Source organism: Panicum virgatum, chromosome 3N (assembly GCF_016808335.1).
Source record: "Panicum virgatum strain AP13 chromosome 3N, P.virgatum_v5, whole genome shotgun sequence".
In the NCBI taxonomy this organism is placed as follows: Eukaryota; Viridiplantae; Streptophyta; class Magnoliopsida; order Poales; family Poaceae; genus Panicum; species Panicum virgatum.
This window is the reverse complement of record NC_053147.1, coordinates 16,965,562-16,985,697: the sequence shown is the minus strand read 5'-3', so window position 1 is coordinate 16,985,697 and position 20,136 is coordinate 16,965,562. Positions and strand designations below refer to the sequence as shown.

The 20,136-nt window shown below is 48.8% G+C and overlaps 3 protein-coding genes across 4 annotated transcripts; 1 reads left to right on the top strand and 2 right to left on the bottom strand.

Annotated features, from left to right (window-relative positions):
- The first annotated feature begins 24 nt into the window (after positions 1-24).
- LOC120664704 (protein DETOXIFICATION 14-like) lies at positions 25-3,605 on the top strand. Its single transcript, XM_039944002.1, has 7 exons — positions 25-397; positions 1,042-1,586; positions 1,671-1,757; positions 1,857-1,913; positions 2,006-2,244; positions 2,951-3,156; positions 3,249-3,605. Exons 1-7 carry the CDS (start codon positions 107-109, stop codon positions 3,330-3,332), a joined length of 1,509 nt encoding a protein of 502 aa, XP_039799936.1. The 5' UTR covers positions 25-106; the 3' UTR covers positions 3,333-3,605.
- A 713-nt stretch (positions 3,606-4,318) lies between these two features.
- Positions 4,319-5,864, bottom strand: LOC120664705 (50S ribosomal protein L7/L12-like). Of its 2 annotated transcripts, none has more exons than XM_039944005.1 (2): positions 5,165-5,864; positions 4,319-4,689 (listed from the first exon to the last, which is right to left on the bottom strand). In XM_039944005.1, exon 1 carries the CDS (start codon positions 5,761-5,763, stop codon positions 5,185-5,187), a length of 579 nt encoding a protein of 192 aa, XP_039799939.1. In that variant the 5' UTR covers positions 5,764-5,864; the 3' UTR covers positions 4,319-4,689; positions 5,165-5,184. The 2 variants fall into 2 exon arrangements, with proteins under 2 accessions (XP_039799939.1, XP_039799938.1); XM_039944004.1 differs by having other exon boundaries at positions 4,324-4,766; positions 5,165-5,849.
- A 296-nt stretch (positions 5,865-6,160) lies between these two features.
- LOC120664706 (ER membrane protein complex subunit 6-like) lies at positions 6,161-8,372 on the bottom strand. The gene is made up of 4 exons (XM_039944006.1): positions 8,185-8,372; positions 6,934-7,129; positions 6,829-6,848; positions 6,161-6,486 (listed from the first exon to the last, which is right to left on the bottom strand). The coding sequence occupies exons 1-4, from the start codon at positions 8,271-8,273 to the stop codon at positions 6,456-6,458; spliced, it is 336 nt and encodes a 111-aa protein (XP_039799940.1). The 5' UTR covers positions 8,274-8,372; the 3' UTR covers positions 6,161-6,455.
- Positions 8,373-20,136: the final 11,764 nt, after the last annotated feature.

Below are 20,136 nucleotides of genomic sequence, written 5' to 3'. Positions count from 1 at the left end.
CACCCGGCGCTGAGAGCGCGCAGTCCGTCTCCATTAAGAAGCCCCCCATCCACGGCCAGCATCCAGCGATAGAGAGAAACGCGACGAGTCGAGAGCGGCGGCCACCATGGAGGACAGAGCGCCGCTTCTGCTGCCGCAGTACACGTTGCGGGACGGCGGCGACGGACGGGAGGAGAAGTGCGGCAGCGGCAGCGGCTGCGTCAGGTGGTGGAGGGACCTGGCGCGGGAGGCCGGCAAGGTCGGGTACGTGGCCCTGCCGATGGCGGCCGTGAGCATGTCGCAGTACGCGGTGCAGGTGGCGTCCAACATGATGGTCGGCCACCTCCCCGGCGTCCTCCCGCTCTCCGCCTCCGCCATCGCCACCTCCCTCGCCACCGTCTCCGGTTTCAGCCTCCTCGTACGTTTCACATTAAGCACTCCGTGCCTTCTCATCTCCTCCTTTTTCAAATTCGTTGCGCGATCCTGTTCGCTTGACAAGCGTTTCTCTGTTTTTCTGCTTGTCACGTGAGTTCACAAAAAAGGGGGAGGAATTAGAAAAATATTGGATTGAGATTTGGAAGTCGTAGATTGTGTCTTCAGCTAGCTATGGTATGGAACCTTGAAATTATGCAGTGATTCTTCAACATCTGGCATCGTGTTTGGAAACTGGAACTCAAAATTTCAGAAGCAAGCTTAGCTTCTTTGATGGGGAAAAAAAAGAATTGCATCTGTATAGTGAAGTTACAAGTTTAGCTCACTGAATCTGTTGAATAGTACACACTGCTGTTGAAGCTCTTTGCATGGATGGCGACTAGTCATTCTTCATGATCTCGTCATTTAGAATAGGTTTTTTGCAGAATGGTGGTACATAAAACTTATGCTCCATTCAACTTTCAAGTATAAGCGTGCCCTTATTATCCAGCACTCTTGGCTTAAGCATGTACTACATCAGAAACATCTACTTAGCATCCTTTTTCCCTTGTACGGTGATCTTCTGATTTAATGGAATGATTCACATATTTTTCTTCCATTAACTGATCAACTAGTGTACTTCTGAAACAGATTGGAATGGCAAGTGGATTGGAAACTCTATGCGGCCAAGCCTATGGCGCAAAACAGTACGAAAAATTGGGAATGCACACCTATAGAGCTATAGTCACACTCATAGTTGTGAGCATTCCAATATCACTTCTGTGGGTTTTCATGGCCAAACTCCTCATCCTCATAGGTCAAGACCCCTTGATCTCAAGGGAAGCCGGGAGATATATAGTCTGGTTGATTCCAGGACTCTTTGCATACGCAATCAGCCAGCCTCTCACAAAATTTCTGCAGTCTCAGAGTCTGATAATTCCTATGCTATGGTTCTCCATTGCAACACTGCTCCTGCACATTCCTATTTGCTGGTTATTAGTGTTCAAGACCAGTTTAGGGTATATTGGAGCTTCTTTGGCGATAAGCTTATCATATTGGTTAAACGTAATTATGCTTGCTGCTTACATTAGATGCTCGAATTCTTGTAAGGAGACCCGCTCGCCTCCTACAATTGAGGCCTTCAAAGGAGTTGGTGTGTTTCTGCGCCTAGCTCTTCCATCTGCACTGATGCTGTGGTAATTTCCTTTAACATCTTTCTCTTTTTATGTGATAATTCTGATGTTAGGCTAATAATGAATTCTCTTTCACAATCTTTATAGTTTTGAATGGTGGTCCTTTGAGATCCTCATTCTTCTCTCAGGAATTTTACCAAATCCAGAGCTACAAACTTCAGTTCTTTCAATCTGGTAAGTGTGTTTTTCACATATGTATATTAACACGCAATTGCAATACATTGCATTTTTTCTAAAATTATTTGCACTGCTTATCCGCGTGCTCTTCATCAGCCTGACGACTATCACGTTAATGTATACTATACCTTATGGGTTTGGAGCCGCTGCAAGGTACGAAGAAGCTTACTTACTCCTAGCTGCTACTACTTTTGATTATTGAGACAAAGTTATAATGAAATTTGTTCGTATTGTCCAATGAGCAGCACTAGGGTAGCAAATGAATTAGGTGGTGGCAACCCCGAAGGAGCTCGATCAGCTGTCCAGGTTGTCATGTGTATTGCCGTGATGGAGGCGGCTATCATTACAGTTATCCTGTTGGCATCACAGCACATCTTGGGCTATGCATATAGCAGCGATAAGGAGGTTGTTGCGTATGTCAATGCAATGGTTCCATTTGTGTGCGTCTCTGTTGCTGCTGATAGCCTGCAAGGAGTTCTATCAGGTCACATCTCTAAACTTTGTTAAGCTGGTTGATCTGCCTTTCCTTCAAAAGAGTAAAGAAAAAAAAATTCCTGTTCTTAAAACCTCAAAAACACATCTTCCAATGATGCCTGTAAAGTTATGAAACAAACTTTCATCGGTCTTTACACCAAACTACAACGCCCCGTACCCCTTAGCTTGATCTCTGTAATTCAATCTATGTGCTCTTCTCAATTTTGGTATGAAGCCCATCAGGTGGCAAGTGACCATTACAGTTTTGTCAGTCATGCCAATGTCATACCAACCAGGTAACGCGCCGCTTCTGTTCTTAGTTTCTTCCACAGTACTAATGCTATTCTGTGTTGTGGAAGCAAAATTTTGTTACTCGGGGAGTTACTTGTTTATTCCTTCGAAAATGGGCTCTTACGTGAACATGGATGCCGGTGTTTTCATCAACACGCATCTAGCAGAGATGTTACCGTAAGCAGACTCCACATCACTATGTATGCAATTTACACCTTTCTCTAACTAGTGGTATTCCCGTCTGCTATATATTTTAGTTCATTTCTTCTTGTGTGTTTGGGTACGCAAACATCCATCTGAATTTGAACTTATGTGAGTGTGGCTGTCATTTCAAGTGTTGGATGATTGACAACGCTAACTTCAGTACAGCTCCTAGCGAGACACGTTGATGCTAAATGCTAACACATGTTGTTTTTTATCATCAGGTATTGCTAGAGGTTGCGGGTGGCAGCACTTGGGCGCCTATGTCAACCTGGGCTCGTTCTATCTCGTTGGGATCCCAACGGCACTCTTGCTCGGCTTTGTTCTGAAGATGGAAGGAAAAGGGCTTTGGATAGGCATTTCCTGTGGCTCCATAGTGCAGTTCTTCCTCCTTGCCATCATAGCATTCTTCAGCAACTGGCAGAAGATGGTTTGTTCTTTCTCTGAACTCTCCAAGTCTTTTCAGAACCAACGCTGATCACAAATAATTTGTAGCCTAATGACCTTTTGCCTCCTTTGCAGTCCGATAAAGCGAGGGAGAGAGTTTTCAGCGACGAGCCGTCAGACAAGGTACCTTCCGAATCGGATGGATCGGAAATGCCTTAATTTTGGCACGAGTCCTCTGATCCCTTGACCTGAACGTGAAGAAGCGCACGAGATGATATACAGGAGAAAGTGAAAAAAAAATACTCCCGGAATTTCTTTTTTCTGCTGCCTTGCTTTGGAGGGACTCTGAACTGAGCTTTATGTACAGGGGATTTGCTGAACGCTGACCACTTTCTGTGTTCGTAGCTGCTGTTGTTTGAAACTGGGACAGTTATAACAGACACACGACATATGATGATTATATGGTTCATAATAGCAAAAAGAGCTTGCTTTTGTTTGGTTTACCATTCTATGCTGTGCACGGGGCCGCGTTATACTGCCAGCTGCAAGCTTTGCATGAGCGGTGGTGGGCAGCGAGCCGCCGCCCCTGCAAAAAACGGGAGACTGGAGCTAATGTGCCAAATATCAACTGAAGGAACAGCAGAGTGACACAGCATGCGGACAGATGTGCAGATCAGCTAGGTCGATTTGGCCCTCCTGAGCACTGATCATCTTTGCTGCTCCGAGTTCTCTGAACCAGGAATAAGTTTTGCGAGAAACAAACTTGCTCCCCAAATTTATATCAGTAATAAACATGGCGTGGAGACCCGGCGTATGATAAAACCACGCGACACAGGATAAGGCCTTGTTCGGTTGGACATGGATTCATTCCGGGCCGGGAATGATAGAAACAGTAAAAGAGAGATCGTGATTCATTCCGGGTAAAAAACTAATTGCAACAAAATAAATTCATAATAAGCACAACAAGAGACCAAGATTAATTCCACACCTCTAGACTCATGAATTGATTCCATGTCTTTTAATGTAGTTATCATAAGCCTATTTTATTGCAATTAGTTTTCGACCCGGAATGAATCACTTATATTTCTTATTGTTTCTATCATTCCCCGCCCTGAATGAATCCATGTCTAATCGAGCAAGCCCTAAGGATCTCAGTGAATGTACAGGTTTCTATTCCAAAATTCAGGATACAGCACAACCCAAGATTCAATAAGTACTGAATGCGAACCACGAAACATAACCACCATCAGCTACATACCATTTCATATGATCAATCATCGAACAAATACAGAAGACAAAGACTACATAGCTCAGGCTGCTCTGCTATGGGCATGCCACCAGAATATATGCATGCAGGGATATTTGCCAACCAAAAGTAACATTACACATACTGTAATACTCCAGATGTGTGTGTTATTTTTATTTATCTCAATTTCCAAAGTAATTTATTCCGCATCTCTTGCTAGTGAGAAGCTATTCCTCAACAGAATAAGAGGAAACACGTGATTTAATGAATAGTTGATGGCCGTTGAGGCTCAAAGTTCCAGTTGCAGTGCCGAGCCAATCTGGATGCAGTCTTCAACCATGTGAAATGAGCAGCATATGCAGCCGGGCCAACATGAAAAGCATACGGTTAAAGATTATCAACATCACCTGCACATTGCAACATCAGCTAAGTTGCAAGCATATCACAAAATTACTTCAATGGAAAAATTACTTCCAGTCAAGACAGAACAGTATGATGTGATTCACTGAAAGAAGAGCAAAATGTTAACCACTAAGTTACTAGGTTATTTCAACTCGACAGCTGCAAGTTCACAAAATCATCATAGCAAATAGCAATGCACTAATTTGTTTTTGTCCAACTAGCTCACAACTTATGTCCCAATCCCACTACACGATGACTGAGTTATAGATACGATACAATGACACATTCAAAGATCACAACACATTCGACTAAACACACTCCAAGTCCACAATTTCACTGTGACACTCGCATCCTTGCACTTTAAAGTTGACCTGAAATGGAGCATAAATTTGCAGGATCTCACCCGTGAATGGCATGCTCCGATCAGTCCATGACGACCTTGGCTCCAACAGCCTTCATCCGCTCGACGATCGCCTCAGCATCCTCCTTGGATACGCCGTCCTTGATCACCGCAGGCGCCTTCTCCACCAGCTCCTTGGCCTCCTTCAGCCCCAGGTCAGTGAACGTCCGGATTTCCTTGATCACCTTGATCTTGCTCGCCGCGTCGAACGCCTCCAGCCGCAGCTCGAAGACCGTCTTCTCGGCTGCCGCCGCAGCCTTCTCTCCAGCCGCGCCGGCCGTGCCGCCGCCGCCAAGCCCCGCAGCGGAGTTGAGGATGGCGATGGGGGGTGCCGAGGGTATGTCAAGGCGGCGGAGAAGGAGAGAGGAGAGAGCGGCGGACTCCGCAAGGGTGAGGGAGGAGACGTCCTCGACGAGGCGCCACACGCGGTCGGACGGAGGCGGCCGGGACGGGGAGGATGGGTCAAAGGTGGAGGGGTCGTAGTCGGTGGGAAGCTTGCGGACGTCGATGAGCTCCTCGGCCGAGGCGGTGGAGAATGCTGCAGAGAGGCGCTGGCGGCGGAGGAAGAGTCGGTGGCCGGAGCGGAGCATGGAGGCGGCCATGGCAGCGAGGCTAGGGTTCTGGCTGCGGGATGCGGCGCTCCGTAGAGTTGGGTTTTGGAAGAAGATGCATTTGGAAGTTTGGATCCGGGCAAGGCCCGTGTAGTAAATTCGGCCCAGTATCCTTACAACAAGGCAGAATTTCTTCTGTAATAAAGATAAAGATAATAAGCTGTGCCACAGGTTGGGCTGAACTTGGCTAAGCAACCTTGACAAGTTGATGAATTCATTCATTTCGATCTGGAAATGGACCCAGTCAGTTGAACCATTTTAGGCTGTATTCCATCCATGCAAAGCAAATATCCGTACACAAATCTGAATATCTGAGGATAATGCACTAATGGAACAGGAGACGACAACATTTCGTATGATAATAACTGCCAGATCGGTGAGAATCTCAAGAATCCAAAAACAAAATTTATATCTATACCAAGCTCAGTTTCAGTACCATAGTGCGGCTGCTGGAAATAACAAATAACAATGGATACAAAACATCCGAAAATGAATTGCTACAGTTCATGAGGTTTGCTAAAGTACATGTCTACACCGACAGATCTGATATACAGGTCTCACTAAAGTTCATATCAATTACCAATACAAAAATTGAATATAAGATGAGCTCAAGGCCATGTGCAATGTCAGGAGAAATCCCAAGTCTGCTTTCATTCTTTGGAGAGTAGCTCTTTCTTTGTCCATCAGAATATGTGAACAATGTCATAAGCAAATCTATATCTTGTCAAGGATGGACTCAAGCAAAAAAAAAGGGCTAACACCAAAACAGTTGAAAAATAGACAGGAAGATTCATAAACATGTTCATGAGTAGGAAAATAGGTTGCGGACGCATGAATTCTTTTTGGCAATTGTCTAAAAATATAGATTTTCATTCCTTTTCCAGGTGACAAACACAAATCTAAAATATTAATATGTTGCCCAATATTCAGCCATTAGATTCTGAATAAAGGTTTGCCATCCCAGATATTTGTCATATTTCAGGTTATTTATCAATCTAATAAGCATGTAAAGAAAAATATTGTATGAACAAGAGTGATCAAATCATCAAAGGATACGACCAAAACAGCACGAAGGACTGCAAAAGAAAATACATAACATTAGAACATCATTAAACAGCATGATAAGCCACAGAATGTCGACATGGCAGCAAAAAGGCTTACCATAAGGCCGCCAAAAACTCCTTCGATTGAAATCCTGCTCCAACTATCGAAGTATGTCTGCACTGAAAACTTTGACTTTGCTAAAAGACCAATTGATGAGACCATCATTATCAGAAAGTAGAAGACAAATCCCATCAGGCCTGTGAATCCCCAGATTCCAGCAACAACTCCACCAATGATCGACAAGAATGTTCGACTGTAACATGAAAATACCTCTTGTTTAGAACTAATCATCATTTTTTTTAAAAATGAAGTAGCAAATTAACCGAGTATCTTCAACTGGAAAAAGCCCTAAAAGAATTAACAGGGGAAATTAAAGAGTATGCCACACAGAAAAAAAAATCATCATGACTTTTACATTGTGCCCAAAGCCTGTCTAGCGAACATTACAGACATGTTCAACAAATTCAGCTGCTCCTAATCCACACTAAGTATGAAAAATATTTTCTGCATATCCATGTTAAAGAATACAAAGCATTAAAGCTGAAGCTTATGTTCAAGAGTCAACATCAACAAAGCCTTTTAATCCCAAGCAAGTTGGGGTAGGCTAGAGTTGAAACCCAACAAAGACCATTATTCATGGTTCTGGCACGTGAATCGCGGCTTTCCAAGCACTCCTATCCAAGGACAAATCTCTAGGTATACTCCAGTCTTAACAATAATACCACAGAACCTTTTTGCATAACAGATATTCCTAGCAAATCTAAGGGTAGTTTTCAACCTAAAAAGGAAGTTTTGGCAAATCATTGCTCATGGATAAATATGTAAGATTACTTCATTTTTATTATTCGTCAAGCATTGTGGCAAATCAAATCCTTACTACTAGCAATGTGGCTTAACATAGAACAAAGCGGAACCTGTTAACTCAATGCAGCAGATTCAACCAGGCAGCTAATGAAAGCACCAATTTGCCTATCATAAAATTGTTAACTACCATGTTTCTCTCATGTGACCTTCCCCCAAAAATAGGACGGCTGCTACTACACATCACAATTGCATGAGAAATATTCCCAGTTATCATCCACCTGACCACTCATTGCTCCCCTCTTCCTATCTGATCGACATTAAACACTATAGTGTACAATTTTACTAGCAGACCCCCTAATTCGCGGCGAACATAAGTTACCGCGTGGTTGCAGTACCTAATTCAAGAGATCTCGCTACGTCCAGATTAAACCTAACAGTAAACTGAGGGCACCAGATCGGATCGAGCGCATGGGGAGGGAGCGGGCGGAAGAGAGACACAGGTACCTGTAGTAGATGGACTTGACGTTGCTGGAGAGATTCTCCGTCTGGAGGATCGGAACATCGTCGGAGGAAACGCCGCCGGCCGCCGCCATCGCCTTGACAGCTTTTTCGCTACTTGCGAGATTCGGAGGCGGAGGCTGGGGCGGCGAGACTCTCCACGCCACGGGGTTGTGTTGATGATATTTTGCACATACACCCTCCAACTATTATGTTTCTCGCGACTGAGAAGTTCCTCGATGATTGACTCGTACTAGCCCAGTCTCCACTCGCCACTCTCCACTCTCCAGAGTCCAGACACAGGCGGCGTCTAAGATCCTCCACAACGTGAATTTTGAGTGATGCTATAGAAAAGAAGAGAGAGGATTGCTAGAAAAGAAGAGAGGGGATTGGGGCTCATTCCATATGATGTTGAAGATAAAACTTATTTTGAGCGATGCCAAGAAATATGGAAAGGTGTAAGAACTTGCGCCGGTGCCAATTTCATTATAATTGTTTCATTGTCCTTATCTGCTGTCTCATTGCTAATTGCCGCTCGCAGCTTGCCTCGAGCTTAGAAAGAGAAAATCTAGAAGCAATGCTATATTTATTTGATGTGGATCCCTAGCATATTAGATAATTTCGATTCATCAGTGAACTGCAATGTCGATACTCATTCACTCATTTTGAGACTCTTTTCTTTCGAGCATCGCTACAACACTGTGGAGGATCTTAGAAGAGTTGAAAATCCTGTTTTGTTAAGGGTTTCTTTTGTTTTTTGAAAGTACTACCTGTACAGGAAAAGCTAAGCCGGATTAACAACTACTATGGCTATCAATAGCCTGCAGCAAAACGGAGTTCACCCTTTTTCTGGACGACGTCGAATCTTCTCCTGCTTGGGCAATCCGTCGCCAGCGAGCGAGCACGCACGATTTAGGCGTGGTCCTCGGCCCGTAGCACCTTTGCCACCGTTTGGCCCCGATTCCGTGCAGGTTTTTGCATCATAGCCTCATGGGCGTGAGTTGTGAGAGTCCTCCTGTGGGCATCATCTCCCTCCCCAAGGACCTGATTCATGGCGTGCCGCGGTGCGGTGGTGCCCTGTGATCACGCTTAGTGGTCCAAATCCGATGGATTCGTAACCGTCATGTGCTAATGCCGTGTAGAATCCTTGATGTAATCAAATGCACGAGGTTGTGAGCTGTGACATGTACTGTGTATGTGCTGTTGTAGTCTTCAAACGAATGGTGGGTCCAGGACCATGCTTCACAAATTTTTTTTTGTTGTCTTCCAAAATGAAAGATTTGTAGTCTGCAAACTTACGAAGCGGAAGATGTAGCCAAATATTTGCAGTGCTACATGAGTGTAGCATCTTCTCCGTATCATAATTTTTTTTCGTGAAATTTATCACAAATCTACTTCGGCGTATTTCTTCTTCTTCTTTTTTTTCGGAAATCATGAGTGCTTCTAAACTTTAGCGAGGGGAACAACTCCAGTAGATTAGTTAAATGGACTTAATAATTAGCTAAAGAAACAAAAAAATCCGGTGAAAAATCAATCCAACGGACTCGCTTTCCTTCTCGCCAACGTATCCTGCTCGGCATTCCTGAACCTTCGCTGGCTACTTTTGCATATCGCCGCGCCTCGCCATCCCGCTCTGCGCGCGACTCTTTGTCCTCCTGCACTCCACTTCCCATGCTTCTTTCACCTCCACGCGAGCGAGGTGGGCCTCGGCGAGCTCGACGCGGCCGGAGGCGAGCTCGGCGCCAGGCCGGTCTCCTCCTGCGGTGCCTTCATCTCCACGCGAGCAAGGCGGGAGCTCGCGTGGAGATGAAGGACCGGAGGAGGAGACCGGCATCTACGCTGCCGACAGAGGTCGCCACCACATGGACCTCGGCGGCGGCTTCCGCAATGCCCCCGCGTCCTTGGCGCCCTTCTTCTCTGCCTACAACCTCGACGCCGGTGCTGGCGGCCGCGTGCGCAAGCAGGCCAACGTCCACGAGCTGGAGCAGGCGGTGCAGCTCCTGCAGCAGGAGAACGAGAGCCTCTGCATCAAGTACCAGCAAGAGGAGGAGGATTGGAGGAACGAGGAGGAAGGTGATTTGGATATAGATAGGCAAGATTTAGCTAGTTACCTCGATCTTTTAGCTAGTTTTTTAGTTTTTACCTAATCTTTTGTCTAGTTATTTAGCTAGGATTTTTAGCTCATCTCTTGGAGATGCTCTAATTACACCAATCATATCAAGAGCTAGTTTGGTCATTGATTCGCACCAATCAAGAGCTGGCTTGGCTGCTTTTAGTGACGGGCATAAAAGACCTTTTCTGGTTAAACATATGCAAATGGCTCAGAGCCCTGAGGATAAGTTTTCTGGTTTGACCTTTGCCTTATTTAAAGGACAGCAAATGGCATCAGGTTCTCTGGTTCTACAGAAGATAGGAATCTTTAGGCGACATCAAAGGATCTGATGCCAAAGCAACCAAGAATATCCTATGCCGGCTATTATCGTGAAGGAACCGAAACCTTTTTTGTGTGGCTGAGTAATTGGAGCCAGAGCTTTACTACCATGTACACTACTACTTCATCAGTATACATCTACGGACCTATCACCCCATGTATGTTCACGAATTCTAACTTTGGTTTTGAAAGATGACGAATTCTAGACAAAAAAAAAGATTAGTTCAACTCGATCATGAAAACCTTTAGCTAAACTTCGTCTCCGAGTTTGAAAGCCTCTTACCGAACATCGAGTTTAAACACTCGAACACTGCTCCGGCCGTCAGCCATGGCCCATGGGAGCTCCATCGCTCCAGCCTCCATGGAAGAACACAGCGGAATTTCTACTTGTGTCTGCGATCATCCCACGTCCGGAGCCGAGTCCTCTTCTCGTCCGGATTCAGGAGGAACAGTGGAAACTGAGACCCCGTTCGTTCCTAGTTCCTACTGCCAACAGCAAACAGGCGGCCGCAGCAAGAAAGACAGGACGGAGAGAGCACTCGGCGGCACGGCATGCTTCGTGCTAGGTGAGGTGACCCGACCATCAACTGTCTGCCGGGCTCGGCACCCCCTCCCTCCTCAGCCCCCAGCCCGTGCGGCCTTGTCCGCTAGCTTGCCCCAGGGCGGCGGGGCCGCGCCTCCGCCTGCCTGGCCCCGCGCTCCGGTGGCGCCGAAAGGAGGAGGGGCCTTGGTGCGGGGGCAAGCGTGCGGGGTTGACTGCACGGCCACGATCGCGCGGGGTGCCGATCTTACGCCAGCGGCGCGCTTGTCGCCTTGCCCCCGCGCGCGATTTTTTAAAATAATATTTTAATTTTAACTCGGTTGCCATTTTATTTGCACGGCATAACCCGTTTGGTCGTGCCATTCGTACTAACGCGACAATTAGCCTTTGTCGCGCCAGTCCGGGTGGCGCGACAGGCGTGCCGCGCTGGCGCTGCGATCTGGACCTGCGCCACGTGGGCGCTGACGTGTTCGGCTCTATCGCGCCACATGCGTTGGCGCGACAAGTCTTGTCGCGCCGTGCGGGCTGGCGCGATAAGGCTAATGTCATGGGCCCGCGCCAGCCCCTCCCCCCTTTCTTCCCTCTCTTCCTCCCGACCGCTCCACCTCCAGAGAGGCAGCCGCCGGCGTCGCCCCCCAGATCCCCTCCAAATCCGGCGTTTGGAGGGGGTAAAGTGGGGGGAATCGTTCCCCTACCTCTCCTAAAGGTATTCCTCTAATTATTTCGTCGTTTAACCATGCACATTAGTAGATATTTGTGGTTCATGGTGATTAGAGTTTGGTTTTTGATTTAAAGAAAAGTGTTGTAGTTGATAGGGTAGTCATGATTAGATGTTTGGATGACATGTAGATGTTTATCTGCTCGCGATTTGGACGTGAGGTAGCACGTGCATGCACCGATTAATAGGTATTGTAGGATTGAGTAGAGGGAAAAATAATATCTTTGTGATGCCAATATTAACTACTTGTTCATGAATTTTTACATGTGCACATTGTAGTAGTTCTTCATTTTGTTTGCACACTGAAACCTCTTTAATCATGTGAATGCTCGTAAAACTTGAAGTAAGCACTAAGTAGCTTTGAAATTTTGTGATGCTTGCATAGATTTGGGCACAAATGAAATGAGTTGAGCTAAGATTTTTCTTTAGCAACTTAAGCATTAGCAGATGTAGGCTGTAAATATTTGTTGAGCTTAGATTTTTCATATATAAGATTAATGAGCACATTTCTGTCGATATATTTAGGCACATAGTATTATAGAGTACTTGTTGCTGCTGTAATTAATAGTGGCTTTGTCTCATACTTTTAGATCTCTAAATATACCTAGACATAGACGAATTAGTTCGGTTCTTTCACGGGGGTATGGTTAAGGAAAATGGAGAGTTTGAGAATATGATAGAGGATTTAGAATTTTTCGATAGTTCTCCATCGTTCAAGGATTTGGTAGACCGATGTCGTGGCTCTAGGAAGAGGGTCACAACCGGGTGGCGTAGTGCACCCACCTAATCCCAGAGGGTGGTTACTCGGTGTCAGGGCATGTGGCGTAGGTGACGCCGTGCCACTCTTCATCTCCTCGTCGTCGTTGCAGAGGATGAGCTCAAACTCAGAAGCCAGGAGGTGAGCGAAGATCTGGCCAACGCTTGCGCGATCCCCACGGACGGCGCCATATGTCGTGGCTCTAGGAAGAGGGCCACAGCCAGGTGGCGTAGTGCACCCGCCTAATCCCAGAGGGTGGTTACTCGGGGAAGTGCCAGCGATTACTCAGATCTTCTCATGAAGCAAGAACACAAGAACACTCGAGAATTTAGAGTGGTTCGGGCCGCCGGAGCGTAATACCCTACGTTCACTGAGAGTTGTATTGCTCTCGTGTCTGTGGATGAGTCTATCCTCTGCCTCCAAGTCTTTTCTTGGACTTGAGTTCTTCTCTAACGGGCGTCTCCCTTTTATAGCGCAAGGGAGGCGCGTACACAGGTGTTGGACCCCGACAGGTGGGCCCAACGAGGATGTATAGTATATCACGAAAAAGACATTAACAGTGCTTTGTGAATCTCTTGCCGGATACGCTTCATCGCCCTGTAGACTCTCTGACCGAGGGGGGTCTTCACCTGTCCCATCGGCGAGGTGCCCGTTGAGGCAGTGTAGGTTGTGGCGTAGACTGTTGGGTCTACCGCGTAGGCGTTATGATACTCCGTCGCCGAGCTGTCATGTCTAACTGGCGTTGCAGACTGACGCGCGTGGCGTGGGTGGCGCCAGCGGCTGCACTGTGCGCCTCGGTAACGGGCGATCAACAATACAGCCTAGCAAAAGTCACCTTGGGCTCTGCTGTGGCAGAGCGCACTTAACGCCTCCCGCATTGAATGCGGTAGGTGTGCGAGTCTTCCCGAGGAAGCCTCGCAGCCGCGCGCGTGCCTGTGCCTGCGAATACGTGGCGGCTCCGGACCCCCCCAAGCGGGGTGTCTGTTCCCTTCCCGCTGAGGGGTCCGGATAGTACATGGGGTCCGGGACCCCGTGGGGGGTCCGGGACCCCGTGGGGGGTCCGGGGCCTCCGGCTGTTTTGGCTGAGCGTTCCCTTCTCCGGAACACGTGGCGTCACCGGACCCTTCCCTAGTAAGGGACGGGTCCGGGGCCGCTAACCGGGTGAGAAGGGCCTCGGACCGCGAGGGCCTGGTTGCTCAGTCCGTCAGCGCGTAGTCAAGGATAACTACGAGGCTCTCGCCTAGGCACAGCAACACCTTTAGGACACATGGTGACACTGAACCCATCCCCGAGTGGGAAGCGGGTCCGGGACCGTTGGTCTGGTGAGATGGAGCCGGACCCCAGGGGTCCGGCTGCTCAGCCCCTTAGGGCGTAGTTACGGATAACTATACGAGTCTTGACACAGCAAGAGGGGGTACCCTAGTCCAGAGGTACCGACAACCGAGTTGTTTCAAAGCATTCTTGTGGCATTGATGAAATAACTATGAGGGGCAGATTTGACTGCGGTAAAACTAGAGCACATTATGTTATGCTGACATTGGAATCAGATATGCATTGGAGGAAGTACAAGGATATAATTACGCGTGTAAATGTGGTTTGTTGGGAGGTAGTTGTTGAAATAACCCGTACATGAAATGTATTGGCCAACTGGATGACAAACAAAAAAATTAAACAAGCATAGAAGGGAAAAATGTCATTTACCCAAAAGAGACCAAAAGAGTTGCCACAATACCAACCGTAGCCCAACTCCGTTGGAACGACACCCCTTCGAGCCAAAATGCCACATTTGCAACGAGGTATTGGAGCACACTCACATGGTCATTTCTCCTTACCACTCTCAAATTCTTTAATTTGCTCTTCAGTGTAGTACCAGTTAATCTTGGGGCCGTAGATGTACTCCTGGAAGTCACATAAAGACCATTCATCCTGCATGAAAAAAAGAATATGCAATACAAAGATACTCGGTTAAATATTAGGTCATGCTAAACCAATTCAAAACCATTGCTAAAAAATCTTACATGAGTGGTTAGCCTGCAATGGAAGAATGGAGTGAATTTTTTAGGGAGCTCAAGGTTGGGATGCTGCAGCTTAGAAGGATGTCCACAGTAACAAAGGGGAGGGTTCTCCACGTGGATGCATGCTGCCGCTTGCTTTTCTTCATTGGTCATTGGAGGAGGATTAGGTGGAGGAGGCACCCACCTCTTGAACTTATTGAGTGGCTTTGTCTCATCCTTATCATATGGGAAAAGCCGGATCCTAGGGTCAAACTTGTCTGGTCCATCAATCCATTGAAAGAACATACACGACTCTGTCTAGTAATATGTATCTCTTCCGGCACTCACAGTGTGCATTTCTGACTTAACAGAACACATGTATTACACTCTAGCAACTGTGGTCGGCCACCTAGATTGCTTTACCTCTGCCGGAATACCACATTCACAATTTGGGACAGGTAGTGCTGAAGGGACTGGGGCATCCTCGCATCTTACTGTAGGATACTGTATCTCAACCTTGCGCTTGCGTTTCGCTATCAATCTAAAGACAATACATAGTAGCACGATGGAGAAGTATCTAAATGTTAGACATCCACATTCATTTTCTCCAACTCTCCATTTTCTTTATACATACTCCGTGCAACAACTGAGCGAAATCATCTATCTACAAAGAAAGCAACTACAAAAACAATTCCAAGTTGCCTATTATCCATGAATGAAACTCATATTAATGGGTCCTCAATCCTAATATCATTCCATCTACTCAATCCTAGAATAGATATTAATCGGTGCATGCACGTATTACCTCACGTCCAAATCACGAGCAGAGTACCATCTACGTGTCATCCAAAACTTTAATCATGACTACACTATCAACTACCACATCATTTCTCAAATCAATATTCAATCCCTAATCACCTTGAACCACTAATGTACATGGTCAAACGAAAAAAATAGAGGCAATACCTTCGGAGAAGGATGGGGAACGATTTCCCCCACTTTTCTCTCCACAAAACGCCGGATTTTAGAGGGATGGGGGGGGGGGGCGAATGGCCGGCGGCGGCTTGAGCAAGCCTCTCGGCTCGGGCAAGAGGGGGAAGAAAGGAAGGGTGGGGGAGGAGGGGGCCGGCACGGGCTCAGGACATAGCGCCTGTCGCGCTAGGCGGGGCGGCGTGACAAGCTTGTCGCGCCATTGCATGTGGCGCGACAGGCGTGCCCACGTCACCTGCCTGCGTGGCTCGCCGCAACCCCCCTGCCAACATGGCACGCATGTCATGCCACCCGTACTGGCGGACAGAGGCTAATTGTCGCGCCAGTACGGATGGCGCGGCCAAACGGGTTATGCCGTGCAAATAAAGCGGCAGCCAGCCGGGTTAAAATTAAAATATTATTAAAAAAAAGTTAAAAATAAAAAAAATTCAAGCTCCCATCCAGGTTATCGGGCCTCGCAGTGTCGCCCCACTCGTCGTGAAGGTTTCTCTATTGACTGTTCTGTTCTGTTCTTACCCGCCCGCAGGTGAATTATTGCCGCAGTGCCTTTCTGCTTCGTAACTTACTTTATTTTTAAAAAAACTAGTGTACCCAAAATTCACCGTCAGTGCATGCTGCACTGTGTTTTTCCCATATATTCTTTTTGAGGGAAATTTTCCCCTAAAAGTGATTTTAAAAGCGTGGATTTGCTGCTTAGTGAGCTGCGTAGGCTAGGCTTATATCATGGCCTGGGTTCACCACTTTCAGCCACTCGTCAACTCGTATAGTAGTGAGTTCTTCATCATTAATTTATGATACAGTTGTCTCTCTCTCACAAAGTTTCTTGATTCTTATATCAAAGCTAGCTGTAAGTTTACAATCCGCTTCTCCTCTTCTCTCTCTTCCATCTTAGCATTTAATCTATTATAATATTTACTCTTATTTAGGCCAAAACCAACGTGTTGGTGCCTCGTTGACTTCCGAGGATCCTTCCAAAAGGCGTTTCATCCAACGCTGATGGTTACCATTACAACAGGTGTCACTACGCTAAGCTAAAGCTACCACTACTACAAAAAAGGCCTTTGTTCCAGATCATTTGTCCCGGCAGCCTTTGGGCCCGGGACAATAGATAGCTTTTGTCCCGGGTCCAACGGCTAGCCGGGCCAGCAGAGGTACATGGGCCTTTTGTCCCGGTTGGAGGCACCAACCGGGACAAAAGAGTGTCCTTTTATCCCGGTTGGTGGCTCCAACCGAGACAAAAGGCCCGCGCAGCCTTTTGTCCCGGTTGGAGACACCAACCGGGACAAAATGAGGGCCTTTTGTCCCGGTTGGTGTCTCCAACCGGGACAAATGCATGTCTCGCTCGGTGATTTCGAGAAGCTGTCTCTCACCTTTTGTCCCTGTGTACTGGTGCCTTATCATTTCATACTCCTCGAGCTGTCTCTCACCTCAACTCCCCTCACTCTCATCTTTTCTCTCAGGGGAATACTAGATCTAGCGCTCGGCCCGGGGAGGCGCAAGCGGGAGGAGGCCGGGGGCCGCCGGCGCGTCCGGACCGGCGCCCAGCAGCGCGGGAGGAGCGGGCCGGGCGACACCTTCGGCCGCCGCGCGTCCAGGCCGGGGGCCGCCGGCGCGGGTGGGGCGCCGCCGCCGTCGACTGCCGCGCGTCCGGACCGGCGCCCAGCAGCACGGGAGGAGCGGGCCGGGCGACGCCTCCGGCCGCCGCGCGTCCAGGCTGGGGGCCGCCGGCGCGGGTGGGCCGCCGCCGCCGTCGACGGCCGTGCGTCCGGACCGGCGCCCAGCAGCACGGGAGGAGCGGGCCGGGCGACGCCTCCGGCCGCCGCGCGTCCAGGCTGGGGGCCGCCGGCGCGGGTGGGCCGCCGCCGCCGTCGACGGCCGTGCGTCCGGACCGGCGCCCAGCAGCACGGAAGGAGCGGGCCGGGCGACGCCTCCGGCCGCCGCGCGTCCAGGCTGGGGGCCGTCGACGGCCGTGCGTCCGGACCGGCGCCCAGCAGCACGGGAGGAGCGGGCCGGGCGACGCCTCCGGCCGCCGCGCGTCCAGGCCGGGGGCCGCCGACGCGGGTGGGCCGCCGCCGCCGTCGACGGCCGCGCGTCCAGACCGGCGCCCAGCAGCACGGGAGGAGCGGGCCGGGCGACGCCTCCAGCCACCGCGCGTCCAGGCCGGGGGCCGCCGGCGCGGGTGGGGCGCCGCCGCCGCCGCCTGCCGCGCGTCCAGACCGGCGGGCACCGGCGCGGGAGGAGCGGGCCGAGGAACGCCTCGCGTCTAGGCCGGGGCCGCCGGTGTAGGCGGAGCCGGTGCGCCGCCGCGTGGGTGGGAGCTCGGCCAGGCCCCAGCGCGGGGCCGGCGAAGGGCGAGACCGGCGTGCGCCGGCTTGACGGCAAGTGCAAGCGCATGATTGGAGGTGGAGATCCATAGTATTTTTATTTTTCTGTTGATGAACTTGTTCTAGCTGTTGTTGTTCGAAAAAAGGAAGGTTGAATATATTTTTAATTTGAGGATTGTTGCTGGTTTCATTGTTGTAATTGAACGGGAGATTTGATGATGTTGTTATTGATTAGAGAATTTGAGAAATGAGACATATGCTGTGTAGAACTAGAACAAGCAGAGGTAGAAGAAGAGGGCGCTGGGGCCAGCGACGGCCGCCGGCCGGCAAAGCCGCCGAGCGGTCAGGGTTCATTTTTTTTATTCGTGAAAATTCTATTTGTCCCGGTCGGTAGCATGACCCGGGACTAAAACTACTCTTTTGTCCCGGTTGCCACACCCGGGACTAAAGACTCCTATCTTTTGTCCCGGATTGGTGATCCCGGTTGAGAAACCGGGATAAAAGAGGTTTGCTAACCGGGACTATTGAGCTATTCTGTAGTAGTGTACGCCGAATCAAAGGCGCAAGACCACAGATTTATTTTAGCCACGATCGGCTGGAAACAAAAGAGGCAAGCGCCGACGCAACCCGACCACCGAGTAGTAAAACAGCTCGATGCTTTACGGGTCCATCCTTCCATGGACACACGGGTGTAGGCCTTGGCATTCGGGTTACCCAAAAATTTCGGATTGGGTTTTTTGGGTTTTTCAAATTTTGGGTTTTGAAAACTCCAACCCGAAATTTACTCAAAATAAACAAAATCCGACATTTTGGGTACTCGATATTTCAGGTTCGGGTTCGGGTTTACCCGAACAACCCGAACTATCCTAAACTCTGCAATACGCCATGCCTCCACCGCTCCAGCGCGTGGCCTAGCCGGCCACCGCTCCCCGCCCGCAGCTCGCCCCACACTGCGGCTGGCGGTTCCTTGCTCGTGGTCGACCAGGCAGCCTGCGCGGTCGGCTCGATGCCGTCCCTCCACGCCGGCCAGGTGCTCGCGACAGCTCGCATGGCGGAGGAGGCGCGCACAGACTCGGGCCGCCGTCGCCGCTGCCGCCGAAGCCCCACTCGCCACCGCCGCCGTCGCCGCCAGCGGGACTGCGAGAGTGAAAGCTGGGGGCGTGGAGGAGGAGGCGGATCTGGCGGGTGCAGACTCCGGCTCCTGCTCTGGCGGGACAGACAGGAGATCGGAGAGGTGAGGAGGAGGAGGTTGGAGAGGCACCGTCACGCCCTCGCCCTCACGGAACGGAAGTTGCGGCTGGAGGTGGCGGTAGGTCTAGGGTTAAGCGGTTACTGGGTTTTGTAGTAGTGGATAACGGACCGACATGGGGGATTTGGTGGGCTGGTCTGAAATACTGGCTTGGGCTGCCTGGATCTTTGGGTATTCGGGTACCGGGGTCATAAACCCGAAATACCCATAATAATTTCGATACCGTGGCTTGCTACCCGAAGTAGTGTTCGGGTTTTTCGGGTTCGGATTTTTCAGGTGGGGGACCTATACAGCTTCCGGAAGATCAATAAGCCATGTATCGCACGGGCCATCACAGAGCCCATATACGTGTATCTGTAGCATATAGCCGGCCCACTTCAATAGCAAGGACATGGTCATGCCAAGGCACAAAGCTGAGCGCCCATCATTGCAGGTGTCTGTCCTCGTGAGCTACTCAGTGCTATTATTTTTATATTCCTTGTATTTCTCTACGAGAACCCATGTAATATAGTATTCAATATTTTTACCAAATTGGTTCAACAATTTAGAAAACTGAACTCAACAATGAGGAAAAAACAATCAACATTTACTAAAAATATGTTGAAATAGCACATTGCAAATGTTGAAATAATATGTAAAAAATGTTTGACTGGTATATTAAAATGTTGAAACATTAATAAGACAAATTGAAAATAACATATTGGATCGCATTTTGTTGCATTAATTCTAATCAATACAACTGTGCAAATGGATTTTAAATTGAGTACATCATTTATGAGAAAAGGTCATTTAAAATTTTGAATTTGCTTCTATCTCCATCCGACTTCCCCGCTCCTGAAGCGATTGGTGTCCACCACGTGCTGTGCGCAGCGCAGGGGGAGGGGTCCACTACTATGCACTTGGAGTAATCCTGATCGTTAGATAAACATTGCACGGATCTCAAATACCGGAAAA